The 19,396-nt window shown below is 45.4% G+C and overlaps 1 protein-coding gene across 1 annotated transcript in view; it reads right to left on the bottom strand.

Annotated features, from left to right (window-relative positions):
* Positions 1-17,818, bottom strand: part of igsf11 (immunoglobulin superfamily member 11) — a 102,852-nt gene extending 85,034 nt beyond the window's left edge. The window contains exon 1 of the mRNA XM_008299922.1: positions 17,295-17,818. Within this exon, the coding sequence (XP_008298144.1) occupies positions 17,295-17,355 (61 nt within the window). The 5' untranslated portion in view covers positions 17,356-17,818. The remainder of the gene's footprint in view (positions 1-17,294) is intronic.
* Between the last annotated feature and the right edge of the window lie 1,578 nt (positions 17,819-19,396).

Here is a 19,396-nt window from a genome sequence, read left to right as displayed (position 1 = left end):
TAAATTACATCTCTGTATGATTAAATTGTGAGACAAAATACATTCTGAAGACACATAATTGCACCTGGATTGCGTTTTCTATGCAACATAATGAGGAGCCTGGATTAACTGATATTTCTGGTAATTAATACAGCATGTGAGTAGTATGTAACCTGACAGCAGACTGTATTTAGGCTTTGCAGAGTCAAAATGCAAAATATAAGAGACAAAGCTGAGCAAGTGAAGTTCAGTTGTGTTTTCTGACATTACTGTGTTTCCCCGATGATGTCTACACACACTGACTGAGGAACTGAGGCTGTGCTTAGGTACTCTGTGCACTTGGTTAGGAAAGATCGTGGTCTTTATGAAGGGCACTGAAGCCAACAGCGTCAACAGTTTACTGCATGATCCCAACGACCTGTGAGCCTCAGGATAAAGACCTCCAGGGTCAATGCACCATCCAGGAGACCACCTGCTTATGAGCTCCACAGAAGAACCCAACACATTGCTGCTGGAAGAGGAAACACTCCCACCTAATATAATACTGAAAGCTACTTGGTTTCCTTCAACATAGCTGGCAACAGACATTAGTGGTGCATAAAGGCTATTTGTAGGAGACAGGGCTGCAGGCTGAAGACCACCGAGCTCTGTCTGGCTCTGTGCTGAGTTCTGCATCAGACTGACGGCTAAATCAAGTGTGAAATCCGTCTATACTGCCGATTTACTCTCTCAGCTTCACTCTTACCTCCCATCTACAGTCTAACGGCCCGTTATTGTCTCTATTACGTTCTTTAAGAGTTCAGCCCTGAGCCCACCACCCGGCTCCTCCCGGTGCCTCGATGCTGCGATCAGCAGCTATGAAACGCCGCATCATGTACGCCTCATCTCATCTGCACGGCATTCATCTTTCATCTTAATTTAAACAAGGATTAATTAAATTTGGTGTCATATTTTTCCTTCCCGCTGTGCACGGCGGTGCTGTAATCTGCTCCTGCTCTGGCTCCTCCACGCAACCCGCATTCATGAGGTTTTATGTGAGCACTGTGTTATTGTAACAGTGGAGTCTCGTGCGGCCGTCCAGGCTCGCTGATGGCGTCTCACTGGGCCCTGCTATTCTACACGATCCTCATTTTAACAAAGAGTAATTTTTTCCATTGTGCTCTAATAAGCAGCACACATCTCCACGCCTCTCGTCACCCAGTGGTACAGTAATGAAGACATGCTGCATCTCCCTCCGTCTACACTGCTGCTCCCAGAGTGCTACGCAGCTCCATTCTACTTATTTACAATGCACAAAAGAGGCAGAGCCACACATTCAGCTCTGGCTATTGGAAACCCAAATTCCAATGGGGAAATCATCGTCTAAACACGGAGAAATCGTTCTAAAATGGGACAATGCCCCACGTTATTCAAGTACCCTCCAGCCGAACACAATGGAGTCATTGATCATCCCATGTCATCGTTAAAACCCTGCGTTTCATCTCACAGCTTTAATAAAGGGAAAATGTCAACCGTTTACACGCCGGAGAAGATGGATCACTTGATATTCTGCCATTGATTATGAGATATGTTTATGAAGAGTCAGACTGTGACTCGGGCTCCCTCTGAGGATACTCCGGTCCTGCTCGCTGGCTGAGCTCCCCTCTGCTCCGCAATGCAATTTCTATCCGTGTTAATGTTATAGAGAGTGATTCTCCATCATCCCGGCCCTCCCTCTGCCATCTTTACCGACATCACGTCACTATGGAGCGATGACACTGAACTGTAATTGCACATCATTGTTGCTTTGCCATAATTACAGTTGTGATAGTGCACAGGGAGAAAACGACTTAATAGTCTCTGGGTAATTACCCCAATTGACTGGATGGCAGCTAATTGGATTGTTTGACATTGTGCGGATGTGTACATCTTGGCATGTGTGAGTGTGTGTATTAATATGTGTGTGTATGTATATGGGAGGCCTTGACAATAAACAAATAACCACAGGAGACTCCATTTGTAGAAACAGCCGGACATAATCGTACCGCCACCCTCTCCGACCACTCGGATCTCTGTGTATTTTTACATTGAATGTGTTTTATGCTACGTGTCCACAGACAGGCGTCACCAGCAGGTCACATGACAGCTGTTTTACTTTCAGTCCTGTCGAGGCGTTGAACCAACATGGCGGCTCAGTCACAAACTTTATTTTTTATTATGAAAACAGTTCAGCGAAACGTATTTCTTTGAGGCAAGAAATGAGCTGAATCTGTTCTCAATTTAGTCCAACAAAGCTAGTTTAAACGTTTTACGAAAGCTTCGTGAGGCAGTAGACGTCCGCTAGCTCTGGCTCCATTGCATACAGCTGGAGTCAAGGCTAGCTTATGCTAATGAGGTGCAGGCAGCTAGCTGGCAATGCAACATCCTGTCTCTTGAAACGCAACACCTTGCTACCAGAATGCCATGTGAGAGGATGGATCTCAACAGTCCACAGTGATCCAGGAGTGACCAGCCTATAACAGACCCTGGTTCATCGTCTGTTTCCCTCCACATGGGACCATCATTTACTGATTGAGCATCATGCTGCAGTCAAGAAGTCTTTACATCAGTGACAGACACCCTAAAGTCATTAAGGAACATGTGTACTGAGGTAACGCATCACCTAAGACATCGGATTCTTTACTCATAAGTGTCTGTACAATCAGAACCAGAGGAGTCGCCCCCTGTTGGCTGTTAGACAGAATGCACGCGAGGCACTTCTGCATCGGCTTCATGCTTCAGACCCGAAGGCTCAGTCAGTCTCTCATGTACAGTTTATGGTAAACACTCTGTGCCCCATTTACAGAACCGGCCTGTGAACGAACACAGAACAGACTGCATGTTGAACTGACAAATTACATTCATAATCATTTCATTAATGATTTATGATTATTGGTTTTATTATTGTGTCATGCATAAATGATGAGGCCAGCACAGACACACAGGCTGACAGCACAGCGGTAAAGAAAAACAGAAGCCAGATCCAAGTAGGAACATAAATTACCACGAATACGAAACAAACATGAAAAGAAACACGATAAATTCTGAACTTTGCAAAATTCACATGACCTGTTGTCCTCTGTTTTCACATCCGCCAGCTTTGACTCCTGGACATGTTCGCTGTAAGAAGGCTCAGGGCCATAACTGGGATTTACACATACGTTCATATGTTTGGTTTGTTCTTTGAACCATTTTTCTTCTAATTGCATAAATGCTAACAAGAACTAATTGCTGCACACATGTTGTAATTCAGCTTGAAGCTCCAAAAAGCTCCTAATTCAACCCATCTGACACATAAAGCAGGAATCCAGCCCTGAGCAGTCAAATCAGGAGCAACGCTATGAATCCAAGATATTCACATATTTTAATATCATTTCACTAATTCTGGCAACCTAAAAACACACATAACCAGAACTAACTTTTGAAACATCTAAATATGACATTTTCTGATATGATGCTGTTTTATCAACATTCATGTTCTTTCGTGCCAAGATTCTGAGGCCACCAATCACTAGCGTGGAAAATATTTTTCTCCTCAGACAAAGTTGTGCTTCAGAGAGTTTGATCGCGCTGCACACGCTTCGACCCCTTCAGTGGCTCCCACTTCGCACCGCATCTCATTTCAAATAGCTTCCGCCTGCATATAAATAGTAAACAAGCTCACACAATCATATTTATCTGATCTCACCATCCCTCATGTACCCTGTCACCATTTTCAATCACAGGGTGCTGGCTGGCAGACTGTCACCCACAATCAGAGGAAATTAGCAAGCAGCAGAGCACATCCTAGCAAGCTACATATCTTTAGAACCACCAGCCCCTCCGGGAAGATAAACCTGTGTGAAAATCTTCAAATCCCATCCACTACTTATCACAGGGAAGACACACTCTCTTCTCTTCCTTTAATTTAAAAAGTACCAACACAGGAACCAGCCTTTCAGAGCCGTGTGGAGCGCCGCCTTTTTTGTTGCTCCTCGCCTTCCTCTGATTCAACACATCTGACTCCAGAGTGTGGTTTTGTCTGAGCTTGTCTTGACACAACAAACTGTACGTTGTGGTTTACCTGGTGCTGCGTTCACATGCTGAGACATGCTTAGAGGGAGGAGCTGACTTGACCTCCGGTCAGCGATCACTCTGGACGTTTCTCTGCAGTACACTGAGCCTTCATGAGCTGAAGGAGAACGCTGGCAGGGATGTGTGGGATGATTCTGAGAAAATGTTGGGGCGATGGGGTGCATTGGGAATGAACATTGGTATTGTGGTAATAATGGTGCTCATTGTTGTGGGCATTTTGCAGTGTTGCGTCAAACCCATCCGTCGGAGAAGGATTGTGGGGGGAAGCTGCACATGAGCAGTGTTTGTGGGATCCAATACACCCCGAGGACCCGGTGGAACCCTGAGGATGATTCAGGACAACCTCGCAGTGGTGTGCACAGCTCTCAGTCTCTCCCTCATTTCATGCTACCTGTTTCCATTTTGGATCTTACTCATTCTGTTGTAAAGAACAGAGGACAAGGAGACTGAAGGACGCAGTGCAAACGGAACAGAGGTGACTAAGACTCAGATAAACTTTACTGACCCACAAGGGAAACTGTTTCATCACAATAAATAATTCTATAAGAATATACAAAAAAAACCTAAAAATAAGAAGTAAAAAAGCAAACAGGAAAAAAAGAATAGAATACAAAGATTTCCATATGTACAATTTACTAAGTGGAGGAGGTGCGTGGACAACGGAGGGCGTATGATAAGGAGCATCTAGTACGACCTCAAGCTAATATAAACACAGTTAAATGACAGCGTTATATGTTATACTGTTATATCTGGACGCTGTATAAATGCTGTAGGCTCTCTCCATTCTGTCTTGGAATGGTAATTGAGCAACTGTCTTACAGGTGGTAACATCATCTGATGTATTTTGACGCTAACAGCTACGTAGTCTGTAATGTACGCTTCTATTCAGAAATGTTCAATTTATGGGGCGCCGCTATAGCTCACTTTTCTTTTCCAAGAAATCAGCTGTCTAGCATCCGTGATCACCAGAACAAGAGGTCACAGTGATCCCGTCTCCACGGCGCTGCCTGTACTTTAAAACTCGTGCTCCGGAGGAAGGGTTCGGATCTGGCGTCTGTCTGTCGAGATGTGTTCCTCCAGGAGATAATAAAAATCTCCGAGGCTGCAACCAATGCGTCTTAAACGATTCTCATAATTCATTTTTCTACAACAGAAACTGTGCAAAGACTTGCTTACGGAGCAACAAAGAGAAAAAGTGATGGAAGGTGAATCACATTTTGGTGAGAACAAAGCTTTCCTGTGTCCTCCTGCGACTGCCTGCATGCTTCTCTGTTCACATGTGACTTCTTGCTCGTGTGCCATTGAACTGATCAGATAAAGCCAAAGCGATCTATAATCTATAAGCAGGGTCAACAACCAAATGACAGACATAATCTGTAGCAAAGTCCGTCTTAGCAGATGATTTGGACCTTTGCTCAATAGTTTACACATTGTTCCATATTCACAAATCACCTCTTAGCCGGCGAGCTGCAGGGATCAGCAGCCGCGGCTCATCAGAGTCAGTCACGGCCTCCTCAGGCACACGAACGCCACAAAGAGAGTTTAATTCAGAGCAAACACAGCTCAGAGGGAAGAAGGAACTGTGCCTCGAAAAGTGTTCACCGCCTCCAGAAGTTTTCTCTTTTCATAAAAACATGTTTTTTGTAAACTGTTGTCCAAAAAGTCCAATTGGCCGTGATTAAACGTCGAAAGCAATAAAAGGGGAAAACTTCAAAAGGGACTCAATAGGCATTACATGGAGGAAGAACGCTGCGTGCAGACGTACCACATCAAAGGTTTATTTATGTTTTAATAAACTTTGGGCTCCATATTACAGAATAAAGGAGCACATGCTGATCAGCTTTTCTGTTTTTGTAGTTCCAGAGTGAGGTGACACATTCAAGTGTTTGTTTCAGTACAATTATAGTAAAACAGTTTTATTTCAGTTGGGAAAGTTGGAGCTTATATAATCAATATCCTCTTTTTTTTAACGTACAGTTGAACATTACACCAAATCATCAGACGAAATAGACAGAATCAATTCTACCTTTTAATAAGTGCTTCGTACGTTCTCCTCTCATGCTGCCGCCCTGACAGCTGTCTACTTTCTGTTTATTGAAGTTTCATTATCCATTGAATTGATTTCTTTTATTTACATATATTTGCAAGGTGTTTTGTTTTTTTTTAATGTCTTTCTCTGTTGAGAAATGAAAAAGGTTCAAACTTGTGACAGTCGACGCAAAACGTTTAATGAGACACGGCGTTAGCCTTGAGGTGACAAAAGCCTTTTGTGAACAAGAAGGACAATGCCGTGAGCCAAAGCGATCCTACAGCGGCTGTGTTAGTGTATTAACCAGCAACCCATCTCGCCAGTCGCTATCGCTGGCATGTGGGCTCATTAGCACTCAGTGTCAGTTTTCTGCAAGAGTCCTGGAGTGGTCTCCTTTAATCACACAGCTATTATCTGTATTTATGAGGTGTCATAATAAAACCAGCGTCGGCTCGTGACACTGTCCATGCCATGAGGACCAATACTCCATTATTGTGTGACGCCTATTTAAAGCTCCTCCAGTAGCGGCGATCTGCTTAAAAGGTTTTCTGTAGTACAGTGGACAAACAGAGTGTGTATGACAGCGCTACGATCTGGCATTATCAGCTCAGTCTGTGATGCTAATGCCTGGGGGAGGGTGGGCTGGAGGATCAGGGTGGGTGGGTGGGTGGGTATGTCGGTGTGTTCGTGTGTGGGCGATGGTGAATTTGGCCTCTCATATTCTGACACTACGACTATCTGAGGCCAAGTGGATTTGCATATCGAGTGCATTTCAAACACAAAGCAGTGTGCAGCGTACCGGACCGTGTTCCCCCCACCCACCACCACCACCACCACCACCAGGCTGTCAGGCAGGGCAGCCAGATTAAGACAGTAGAGGCATGGATTAAGGGTTGAAGGGGCACTGCGACATATGGTGCCCCCCGATATCACTGCCCTTTATATTGTTGTTGAACCAAACCGCCTACATGTACGCCATGAGAAGCAGCTCTCACCGGGTGTAGGCACACAGAGGTCACCTCCTCTTCTTCATCTGACCTCAAAAGTTAAACATCCAGTCCCAGCGAGTTTTAGTGGCTAAAGCATCATCAAGCTGAACTGAGCAGCTCAGAAAATGTTAAAGTGAGGAAAGAGCACACTGCACAGCTAATCTGGCTAAAGTTGCCATTAGCTGTGACTGTACGCCCTCAGAGCGTTGTAGTGACGCTGAAGGAAGATGGTGAAACTTTAGGAGTAATTAAATAAACCAGGAGCGTGTGGGTCACTGTGTTTTCATGTCGCCTTGTGCTTCAGCCAGTGCTGACGTCCGTTTGCTCTTCTCTGTCTTTCTGCTGTTACATATACGCTGTTTCAGTACAGCCACGTTCCCAACAGAGCTGTTCTCACTGACATGTTTCTGTTGTCAGACGATGGAACAAGTCTGGGACCTCTACAACAGAACACGACTCTGACTACGCAGAGGAACATTTGTCTAGCTGCTAACTGTCCTCCCCTGCCTTTTGTTTAAATCCTTCCCCAAAGCATAGCACAGACATGTACAATACGCTGTTGCACACAATAAAAAAAATGGAGCTACAGTTCAGCAGGATCCTACAAATTGCAGTTTTAGACTTGATTACATTTCATTCGTTGATTTGTTCATTTGATTTCCAACATTTTACTGGCAAAGAAAAAAACACTGAAAGAGTTAAATCATTCGTTCCACAACAGGAAAGTTGCAGGTCCTACCACTGGGACAAGTGCACATCAACCCAGGGAGCCTCTGGAGTGCTCACTGGTCTTCATCATTAGCCTCCATTCACAGGAAGTTCTGCTGAGCTGCATGAGCTCGGTGACAAAAAAAACTGACTGTGAGGCCGCAACGCAAACATCAGTCATCCTCAGTAGGATAAGACTGTGACATACAAACTGTGAGTAATTCTGTGTGAAGTTGTTGTAGGCCTCAGGTGTGTGTGTGTGTGTGTGTGTCCATGCCTGTATGCACACATATGGGCAACTAACAGGGTTTCTCTATATGTTTGTGTCGGCATGTGCACGCACTGCAAAGGTATGTGTGTGTGTGTGTGTGTGTGTGTGTGTGTGTGTGTGTGTCTGCGCGCGCATGCATAAACTGTGTAAAAGTGTCTGCTCCACACTTTGTCAGAGTCCCACCTGGTGCCCCCTCCTGCTCTGAGGGAGACAACAGAGTCGATGTGAGGGTGAAGTCTGCTGTAACAATGCACAGATGGGATCTCTCTCTCCTTCATTCTCACTCGGTGCCTAATGCGCCATTCTTCCTGGCTGTTCACACGGATCAGATTTGACATGCTCATTCGTTGATTGCAAGGACAGAACAACCGGGGACCACTTTTCAGTCTCATCCTCATCCCTGGAAAGTCGTTTGTGCGTCGACAGAGTGTGTGGGAGGACAGAGCAACAGAGGCGAGGAGGGAGATGTGACTGTGTGAAAGCAGAGAGGAAGAGGAACTGCAAAAGACAGGGAAATTGGAAAACAGGCGAATGTAAAGGAGGATGAAGAGGAATGTAGAGGGATATAGGTCATGATAAAGAGAGGCGAGAAGCTGGAGGAGAGCGAGCAGAAGAATCACGCTGGTGGAGGGACTGAGGCTCCAGGGCAGCGAACAAAACAGGGGCCTATAATGAAACTACGGAGAGCTGCTGCACAACCGTTCCTACAGGGAGCGATCCAGGCAGTTAACACACATTTACTGAGTGCCAAAGTGTGTCACATCCAGAGCTCACCTTCCACTCCTGCAGGGATGTCTCATTTCGGTGTCCTTACTGAACAGACAATAGCACTGTGGTGGCTCATGACGTGCGATGCCAGAACTTAGAGGAAGAGGCTGCACACAATACAGCTCGTCCAGAGATTTAAAAGCAGCATTGAGTTTATTCCCACTCAGGTCTTGCTGTCTTTGCTTTGACAGCCCTCTGCATCAGTGATGGTGATATTTAGCCATCAAAACACTGTGACAAAGTAAAAACAGGACGACCAGCGACCAAAACAAAACCTTCTTCATCTGTAAAAAAAACCAAAAAACAAAACAGAAGCAGCTCAATCCGTCCCAGTCAGAGAAATGTAGTCTGCACTGAACAACTGGGCTTCCTGAAGCCTCAGCGGCGGCCATCAGGCTGCTCTTCCAGCCTCCGCTGAGCTCGGCAGGCAGAGCAGCTCCACTGCTACCGGTTCAACCCGACACACTCTCCGTCCAAATGACCCAATGAAACCCAAACTGCACTTTGGATAGAAGCACTTTAGAAATGCAGCAGCTACGGACCAGTTTCCAAAGGGAGAGCTGAACCCAGACGTCAGTGTTTGTCTTAAGCATGAATCACAGTTTACACATCGACTATGTGGCCGATCATTTCAACATTTGCCTTCCTTCTGATTTTAAAACTTTTCTTTTTTTTAATACAGACTGTAATAACCACTGATGCCATCATTTGATTTTCAACTTACCTTAACATACTGTATGTATTGATCTTTGTTCCAAAGACCAGCCCTTAAAATCTAGAATGGTTCAGGCTCCTGACTATTTTATTAATTACAGGTCATTTAAACACTGATTTTATTTTGTTCTTAAAGCGAGACCATACAGCTTTACTTTAGACCTGCTATGTTCAGCAGCGTTAGCATGTTCCCAGGTCTTAGTAAAACTAGAACACATTTAATTCAAGTGTAACTTTGTTTTTGGGATTTTCAAGCCACATGCTCATACAGTTTGAGAGTAAAGAAGCTGAATTAGAGACATGCAGGAATAAAACAGCAGTGTTTTACCCCAAAAGCCAGTTTATGAATTACCTATGGTGGAGAAAAGCCCTGGGCATATTTAATGCAGGAGAATCTGTCCCTTTTTCACTTTGTTCCGCTCCTCTCTTTGCAGTATTCTGCATTTTCACTCCATTAGCAGCGTAGCTTCACTGAGTGTCAGGACAACAAGCACAGGGTTTAAGTTCAGTTCATGCCCATCGCTCCCAAACAGGCAAGATTCATTCACCTTGAAAGATAAAGCGGCAAAGGAATTTCGCTGGAATTGATCTTTCTTAAAGCACAGAGGAATGACTGTATGTACAGCAGCAGCAAGACGCTCGCAGATGCTGGATAATTTTCCAGCTTTTTATAAACCACATCATGTCTGAGATCCCTGACCCTCAGAGGCTTTTAAAAAACTCACAGGAGAGAAGTGATTCAGTGGTTGCTCTGAGCCAAGCACCTAGCATTAGAGGTAGCCATTACAGAAGAGCCCGTCGAGTGCAACGGTATGCAATTTACCAAATTATATTCATCCAGCATATGAAATTATCCACAGTTTATTTTTGGAGCCTGTGCAATTATCTAGTCAAGACAACCGAACGGACCACTGTGCACTCCAAGCAGGCCACAGGATCTGCAGCATCCCTCAGTGTGACACCAGCCAGTCCAGCCCCCCCGGGTTCATCAAGTGCTCTAAGGTCATTTAGTCATTGTGTGGATCAATTAACAATCAATTTCAAATTAGTGATGCAAGGCCACTGTACTCCAGGGAGTACAGCTGAAAATACCTATAAATAGTCCTTGCTTCAGGACACACTCGTATCAGGAAGCTCTGACCCAAAACCACCCACAGCTGAACGTGCAGCGCTGCTCTGGGCCTGCTGGAAACGCAGCAGCCACCATCGCTGGGAATCGACCGCCTGCCTCCCTCAGAGGAGCTGTGTGGTTTTCCTGTTGTCAGACACTAATCACTGGTGCTCTGAAGTCTGCTCAGGTGAGAAACGTAACACCTCATTGTGCTTCCGGATCTCATCCATGCTAACTGGATCTGGTGGGTATCAAGCAGGTACAAGTTGGCTCAAAACTAGTAACTAGTTTTTCTTCAAGCAGAACACAGAAAAGGGTTCTGCTGTTCCTCTTCAGTCAGTCTGCAGCTCCGTCATGACTACTCCAGCGGAAGAATGTTGAGAACTCCAGTGATGTTCAGCAAAGAGTTGGTGAGCATCCTCCGGTCTCCTGGTCCGGACGGTCTCCACCACTGATCTCCATCTGAAGCGATCACCAACTAAAGTCTCTGTCATGCCTATTTAGATTGTATTCAACGTCTCCCCCTCCACACATCTACTGCTGCTTTCCCACACATTTCTAATAGATGCTTCACCTCTGGCCCATATACGCGGTGAGTTTGTCATTAGCTTAGCATCTGATCACTTATTTGGTAACACAGTTCGGCACTCTTCACACTCAGTTCTCTGTTCTTACACTTCATCCCTTAAACACACTCATTGCTAACACTCCTGTTTAACACCGTCTCATTCGATCTTGGACTCAGACATGTTGCTGTACTTCAGATTGTCTGTGAGGTTCGTTGTTGTGTTTCTTCTGACATCACTTGTGTGTTTTTCTGAGTGCATTTTCTCGACTGCATCACGGTGAGGAGAAATCATGATTAGTGGGTGGACGATTTAAGAAATTACTGAGCTCATGTTGGTTGTTTGAATGAATTAATGACCAATTCTGGGGTGGAAATGAAGTCATTAAAGGGTTTAATTACAAACAATAGCCACTAGTGCCGTCTGTGCTAATTCAGCTGTGCAGTGAGGGCGAGCCTGCTGCTACTGCTGCTGCCTAAATATACTCTTTAGTCAGTTCATTTAGAGAAGGTGCAACTTACCAAGTTGCACATTTACTCTGTACAGGACCAAGAATAAACAGCTGAGCAGACAAAAGTGAGCTCGGTGCAGAGCGGCCATCTGCCTAATGAACCTCAGAGACAATCTGACTGTCTGGCACCTGGAGATTTGTGATTGGTGGATCAAAGTGATGAGGTCATTACAGTCCAAGGGAAACCTTGATCCTTTGGGATCGACTGTAATTTATTTGCCTGGGGAATAAGAGGGCCAGAGCAACAAACACGCCGCCTGTTAGCGCACACTTGTGGGAATAATGTGTGCACAGGAGCATTTCCTTGGCCATTGATCGGAGCTCATAAAGGCTCACAGAGACAAACACGGCAACTATTCTTGGTAATACAGAGATCAACTTAACGACTCCTTTGCAGTCGCTGAGTGAAAGCTGCAATACATCACACACAGGGAAGTGAATGGTGTGGGAGGGCTTTTGTGAATTATACGTCAATTAACATTGACTACGGCCGTGAAAGTTTGAGCAAACGTTTTCGAGACAAAGAGAGCAGCATTGTTTTTATCCGCTTTATGAGGATAAATAGAGGAAAGATCTTTATTTTATAGCAGTGAGTGCAGCCTTCTAAATGCTACAACTACTGCTCAATAAAGAAAAGAAAGGTTACATAAATTTAAGAGTGTTTTTGTGATATTACTGCACAGGATCCCATGAAAGAGCGTGCAAGTCAGAAACACAGTGCTTCTTCTGTTAGATCATCGTCTGTGGAAAGCCCCGCTTTATGACTGCAGCTTAGAGCGCTGACTTACACGCATGACTTTGCTCCGATTTACTGGATTCAACAGAGTTTTTTTTTTTTGCACTTCCTTTGCTTGTTCGGAGCTCCTGGAACAATCACTGAGCACAAGCGAGAACTGTGTGTTTAAAATGGCAGATGTTGTGACCGCAGAGGCTCAGCTCTCCATGTGACACTGTTCAAACCTCTGGGGTTTTGTAAGAGTGAACGTGGTCACCTTAATGTCATATCTGCATGTACTCAACATCTCCTGATGTGATGTTCAAGTCCTGTCAGCAAAGGCCCTGTCAGACGCCAAGAGCCAGCATAGCAAAACTGCTCATTTCAGGGAGAGCATCTTCAGGGTGCCACGACACGAGGAAGACATCCACTTTAAATATGTATAAGCCCAGGGCTCACCACATGCGCACGCACACACACACACGCACACACACACACACACACACACACACAGAAAATCAAGCTACAAGATTACAAGATCCTCCCATCTGAACAACCTGTCACAGTGTGTTACAGACCAAGATACTCTTATGTACCCTTAAAGTGTGTAGATTCAATTATGTTTTGTGATCTAGTCGTGGATTTTTTTCATTTCTTTGATCGATATCATCCTTCTGTACCCAAACATACAGAGCACGTTACAGGACCACAGTGGTTCACTCCACCCTTGAGTTTTAAAGCAGAGTTTCCTTTTGCAGATTCTTAACTAACATCAGCTTCCACAACAGTGCAATTATCACACTTAATCCACAGAGAGAAGATCTGGCTGCTGCGAGCATCGATCCTGTGGTTGAAGCACAGAGATAAAACTGGTTCCTGCTCATATTACTGCAGCACGGCTTCCATTCACTCGCGAAGTGTCTCACGTCGTAAAATAAAAGCTTCACAGTTCCTCTGCGCAGACTGATGTAGCAGCAGCAAAGCAACTGTTTGCCACATTACACGTTTTAAATGACAAACCCTGAACTGAAAGCCAGTTTGACAAGCGCAGCGACTGCCTCCAAACAAGCTTCAGTTTTAATAAGTGACACTCTGTTTCCCAACGCCACCGTTCGTCATCTAACCCAAATGCAGTTAAACCACAAGCGGCTCCGCTGCCGCATCAACAGCGCCGTCACCCTGCTCCCTACACGCTCATAATTTACTCATGTTCTCCCTCATTTGCCACTCTGATTAAAGGTACAACCAAATCCAAAACCTCAAAGCCCCCAAACATCCAAACCTCCCGACTTCTGTGGGCTGACCACATCAGATGTTTGCCCCAGATGCTTGGCCAACTGCCGTGCAGCAGAGCAGCCTGTGGACTCTTTGGGGCCCAGTTTAATGTGTGCTTAAGAGACCGAGGGACCGGGCGAACGCTGAGCTCTCTCTCCTCCAAATATCTGCCCATCATTTATTCATTTACACTCCCAGGATGGCCGCTGCTGCCATCATCTGAGGACCACGTCGTCTGAAGTTCTCTGCGCCTCTGTCGCTCAAACGCACGCACACACGCACATGCACTTTGCAAGCGGTCCCAGAGGTCTTTTAATTTTTTGAGAGGCTATTTTTAGTGAGAAAAATAATCGAGGTGGAAAGTTCCATCTGTCCAACACTCTTGTTCCAGCTGCTCCTTTTTAGCAGCAGGCGGAAAGAGGAGGGGGGAAAAAAAACACTACTTATCAGATGAAACTGACACAGACGGGGTTTTTTTTTTTGTTTTTTTAAATCGTACGCACTCTGCATTAGCAGGAGGAGAGGCGTGTTCTGAGTTAGGCGCTAGTTGCATTGCATTACCAAAAAAAAAAAATCAGTGCAAGATCACCTGTGGTTACTAAAACGAAGCGTGTTAAAGGTGCTGAGCTGGGCTGTGCCACCTCTTCTCTCTTTCAGTAAATAATAAAAAAAATAAATATTCCAACTCAGTAAAACAATGCAGGTTCTACAGAAACATCCCAGTAAACATGGTTTTATAGATCGGCTCTGCGTGTGTTTTTTATTGCGCCTGCTGTCCATTCTGATATATTTGCAGTTTCTGAGAATAGATGCAGATTTATTGGGTGAATGTGTGACATGGGTCAGTGTCTTTGCCTGAGAAAACCACTCTGACCCGTGATGTGAACCCGGCGCGACGGCGACGTGGAAGTCTTACTTTAGAGACAAACTGAACTAAAATAAATCAGCAACCACAACATACAAAACAGCAGCTTGATGTGTAATTTCACACCGGGAGCCTCAAAGGTTAACAAGCTCACAGAGGAAGAGGAGAAGAGAATTGGTCTAAGTTCAGCTTTGATGCAGCACGAATGCCCTGAATGTCAATGAGCTCAGAAACCCTCCATGTTGTCCTTTTTATTTTTTTACGCTCCAGTGCTCTTTGTTCACACTGGACTCTTTATTCCAAACATGCGGACAGCGGGATGGAAGCCTGGAGGCTAATCCGGACCTTTCTGTGTATGCAAATGTAAAATGTTCCATAAGATCCGTTATGCAGACACCAAAACAAACAGAAGCGGTTGAAAAGTTCAGAGCCACCACCTCCGCTCCCATTTAATCTGCTGAACTGACTGAACCCCCGGATCGGCCCCTGCCCCACCCTGGAGGGTTGTTCTGGGTGATCACTGAACCGGGGCATTGTGAACAGCTCTGCTGTTGTGTTGCCGCGGGTGACGATAGCTGAACCAATCAGTTTATTAGCGTAGAGCCTCTGCTGGTCATTGTTGTCACTTTTGGACACTTTGGTCAAATGCTGTCAGCGCTGCAGATCCGAACTACACAACTTGTCTTCACTGCAGCAGCAAGACGCCCGTTTGCTGAGAGGAGAAGATACAATATTCATGTGGATGTGAAGGCTGAGAGGGCCGTGACATGTCCTCTAACAGCGCTGAGTACGGAGGTCCTGCCACCAACCGGGCCGTGACTGACGCCTGTCCAACACACTTCCATCTGTCGCTGACAGTTTTCTGTTTTTCCAAACTTTCCTCTTTTCACTTCTCTTCTCAGCTGCATTAACGCCAGGAACTACTTTTTTTTTTTTTTACGTGAAGCCAGAAATGAACATGGAGGTAAACAAGTCTGGTCTCATCGTGTCACAACCCAAAACAATCAAGAGTCCGCTAACAATTGATCTGAACTGATCTGATCAATCTAGTGACAATGTCTGACATGCAAAAAGTGGAGGTCAGTACACACAGCCAAAACAAGCAACCACAATCAATACCGACTTTGCTGCATCAGAATTTATTTATAGCAACACTGGCAGCTCCGCACTAAGACACAGGAGCAGAGAAGAAATACTGTCCAGCCAGTGCAGCTTCCTCCAGAGCCAGTTGTCTTGTTAATAGAGCTGCTGAGCTCACTCTGCTCCTCCAGTCATGTGGACTGAAACCTTCACTGAGTGCGAAGCCACGGCCCTCCGCCTCACAGAGACATGTGATCACTTTGGGGAGGAAAAAAGGAGGAGTGACCACAATCCACTGCTCTCATCTCGAACCATTTTACCAGACAAACACACGGACTGGGAGAAAATCAGATCTTGTTTTCTTGCCGTGCGTGACCCTGAGTGAAGCTGACAAGACGCCACACAGCCGCTCGCTGCAGAGGCGTTGGGCTAAATGAGCGAGCAGCGGAGTGAAACACCTGGCCAATCAGGGCCAGATTCAATCTCACTCTGTCCGAGCTGTCACATGTCAGGCCAGTGTGTCTGTATGGTTCAGTGGAAAAGCTTTGTGTCCTGAGATGAGGCTCTGAGGGGACCTGGTCCACATTCAGACACTCCTGCACTGCTCTGCTCCACCACTTAAGCAGCTGTACATTATGTGAAGGGAAAGTTGTGGATTATTTGATCTAAACTAACAGCTGCAGTCACAGCAAAGTGTTGAACCAACTTTATCCAACAGCACATTTGCATAAAAACATTTAACCACAAATGAGACTCATTTAGTGATGGAAGCCAGTAATCTTTTGTAATTATTATCTATCTTTTTGTAAGTTTTGCACTGTGCTCCCTGCAGGCTGAAGCTTTTTATTCCAGGTTGGTCAGCCTGAAGTGTGTCAGACTCTGAACTGGCATCACAACACCGCCGGACAGCAGCTCTGGACTCAGGAGTATCTGAGGTCACCAGACGTGCTGTTTCCTCACAAAGTCTGATTCCCACAGGAGAACTACAGAAATGTGCTGGTTTTCCTTCGGGGTTGCCTCCTCTCCTGTGCTGCCTGCTCACCACACTTGTTAATCGGACGGATTACCGGCGCAGCCCTCCCACCGCCGGCTGCGTTTCTATTTCAAATCACCGGCACTCCCACCAGGCCACGGTACCACGTTTATATCACCGGCAGGACCGTGGTGTTAAACATCTGTAGATTTATAGATTGTAGACCTGGTGTTGTGTGAGACGCGCAGAACGCAGAAGATGTGCACAATCAGAAGCGCTCTGGGAAGAGTCGACATGGCGACTCGTAAAAGTCAACCTAAATCTGTGCTTTAGTTGATGTTTTTTGTGGACATGCGGATTGTTCTGTCTGATCCAAACACAGTATTAAGGAGGGGATCAAATGGCTGTGGCACGCGCTCTTGGAGAGGTTGAGCCGGTGGCACAATTTAATTCCACATACATCTGTTTTAGCATTACTGATGCAGACGTATTGTCAGAACCATTTGTTCACGTGATGCCAAATCTGTAAGCCGTTTTTCTCCTGAACTTCCCATCATCATTATTATTATTGTTGCTGTTGTTGTTGATGATGATGAAGCAGTGTGAGCGCTTGTAGTTGGAGTCACAAGTTTCAGAGATACAACTCACCCTCCATGCAGAAAATGACCATCCAGGCGATCCATAGGTCTGAGTTGTGAAACTTCACCATGGCTCCTGACGGTTCGGTGACTGCTTCTCACTTTAAGCTCAGCGCCTCCCTCTGCACAGAAATCTCAGCTCCGCTCACAGTTTCCTAAAGAAAAGTAACTGTTCCTTGTAATGGCATCTGACACTTTTAAAAAAATACAAAATAAAAAAATAAAAATCGGGGATTTTACGCAGCACACGACATGTTCCCAGAACTGTCGAGATGTGTGTGAAAGAACAAGATAGAAATCATTTCCATCCAGCAGCCGCTCGCTTTCTCTTCTACAACTCCTTTGCGCCTTTGGTCGCTGCTGCTCACTCCAACGTTATTCTCTCCCAGACCTCTCCAGTCAATTTACGCACGCTTGGAAAAAAACTCAGCGTCCACCTGCAGCTGTTCCCAGATCCGCTCCGTGTAGCTCAAAGTGACTTACAAACAGATCTGAAACTGGCACTTGTCCCGTCCGCTCGGTGAGTCTCTCCAACGCGTCTTGTTGCGCTCCATGGTTTCTCGTCTGTACTGCTGCAGCTGAGCGGACCTGAGAGCAAGTCAGGCAGCGCAGAGGACACCGCCGCCTCCGACTGGCGTCTTTCAAAATAAAGCAAAGCCAGGAGCGCAGTGTGGGCATGATGGAAGGAGGGAGGAAGGCGTTGAAGGAAGAAGCTGAGGTCGCAGAAGGTCAAGGGTTGGAGGGCTGAACCACTTCCTTTTCAACCTGCTTCCCAATCTTTACTCCATTTAAGAAGTCAGTTTAAAAACTGTGAAAGACTGTGTACACACGATAATCTGACAAGTCTGTAGTTTGGTCAATAGGATGTCAAACCATGTTCAGGCTCAGCATTAGCTGGAGGGAATCACTTCCAGGTGGACTTGACTAAATGGGCGTGGCTTACAGGGAGCATGACGTCCTGTCAGGTGTGTTTTTGCTGCTGCTACAATAGACAAGCTCAGACAGTGGCATGACAGAAAGTCTCCAATGACTTTGTGAGCTATGCAAGATGATTGTAGTGGTCAAAGTCCTCAGGTATCAGTGGAGGTCAACAGGGTCCCTGAAATGCTTTTAGAGAAAAGGCCCCAAATTAGCATTAAAAAACTGTGAAGAATGAAGCCTTCAGCCTCAAGTGCATCATCTTCCAGGACTGCAACCTGCGTAGAATCTGCAGGAGCACAAGGTGCAGAGTTCTCAGAGGCATTGGTAAAGCGAGAAAAGTTAAATCAAAGCCGATATTAGGTTCAAAACACAAGCAAAAATGACAAGAATGGACCAAAAAAAAAACCTAAAGATTGATGTTCAAAGGCGTTTTGGACAGAAATGAGAGTTGCTCTTGACCTGTGCTGGATTCGTGGACAGCGAGCTGGAGGAGGACGCTTCCTTTAAGCAGCAGTACAAGAAATAGTCTGCAGCATTCAGGAACACATGATATTTACACAGGACACTGCTCCGGCCCAGGCAGCCAACTACTCTTGTTCACCAGATTTAAATCCCATTGTGAGTTTAAGTCCTCTTTAAACGTGAGATTTACATGAAACAGCACATGGGACTCAGTCATGAACTAACTGAGAAAGTCACAGATTCTATGTGAGGCTCATGGAAGTAAATTAAAACAAAGGTGGACATATGGAGGACCAAAGTAGCTGGTATTTATCATGATTTAAATGTTTGTTGTTAGTTTTTAAACCACATTTAGGAATATTATTTGTTTTGAAGTTGCTTGTTAATTTTGGACATTGTTTGAAAGATTTAGGGTTTTTATTGTAAAACAGAAAACAATGTTTTTTTTCTTTGTATAATGCTCTGGTTCTTAAACCAGCGTAAAACCTGCACTTCCACAGCACTAGTGTGCACGTTTAGAAACTGTACATGAGTTAAAGCAGAGTGCATTTCTCTGTTTCATCTACAAACAAAGTCAAAGTCTTTCAGCAGGTTGACTGTCCAGGCTGCAAGAGCCCACAATCTACAGGGCTTTTATTTTGTAGGCACCAGAAAACTCGGCCTCAGTGCGTCTGCGCAGCTTGACGGCGCTCACGAGAGGATGATTGAAATGAGCTCTAGCCCGGCTGT

This window comes from Stegastes partitus, unplaced genomic scaffold (genome assembly GCF_000690725.1).
Source record: "Stegastes partitus isolate 25-593 unplaced genomic scaffold, Stegastes_partitus-1.0.2 Scaffold32, whole genome shotgun sequence".
NCBI classification, from domain to species: Eukaryota; Metazoa; Chordata; class Actinopteri; family Pomacentridae; genus Stegastes; species Stegastes partitus.
This window is presented reverse-complemented; position numbering and strand designations above follow the sequence as displayed.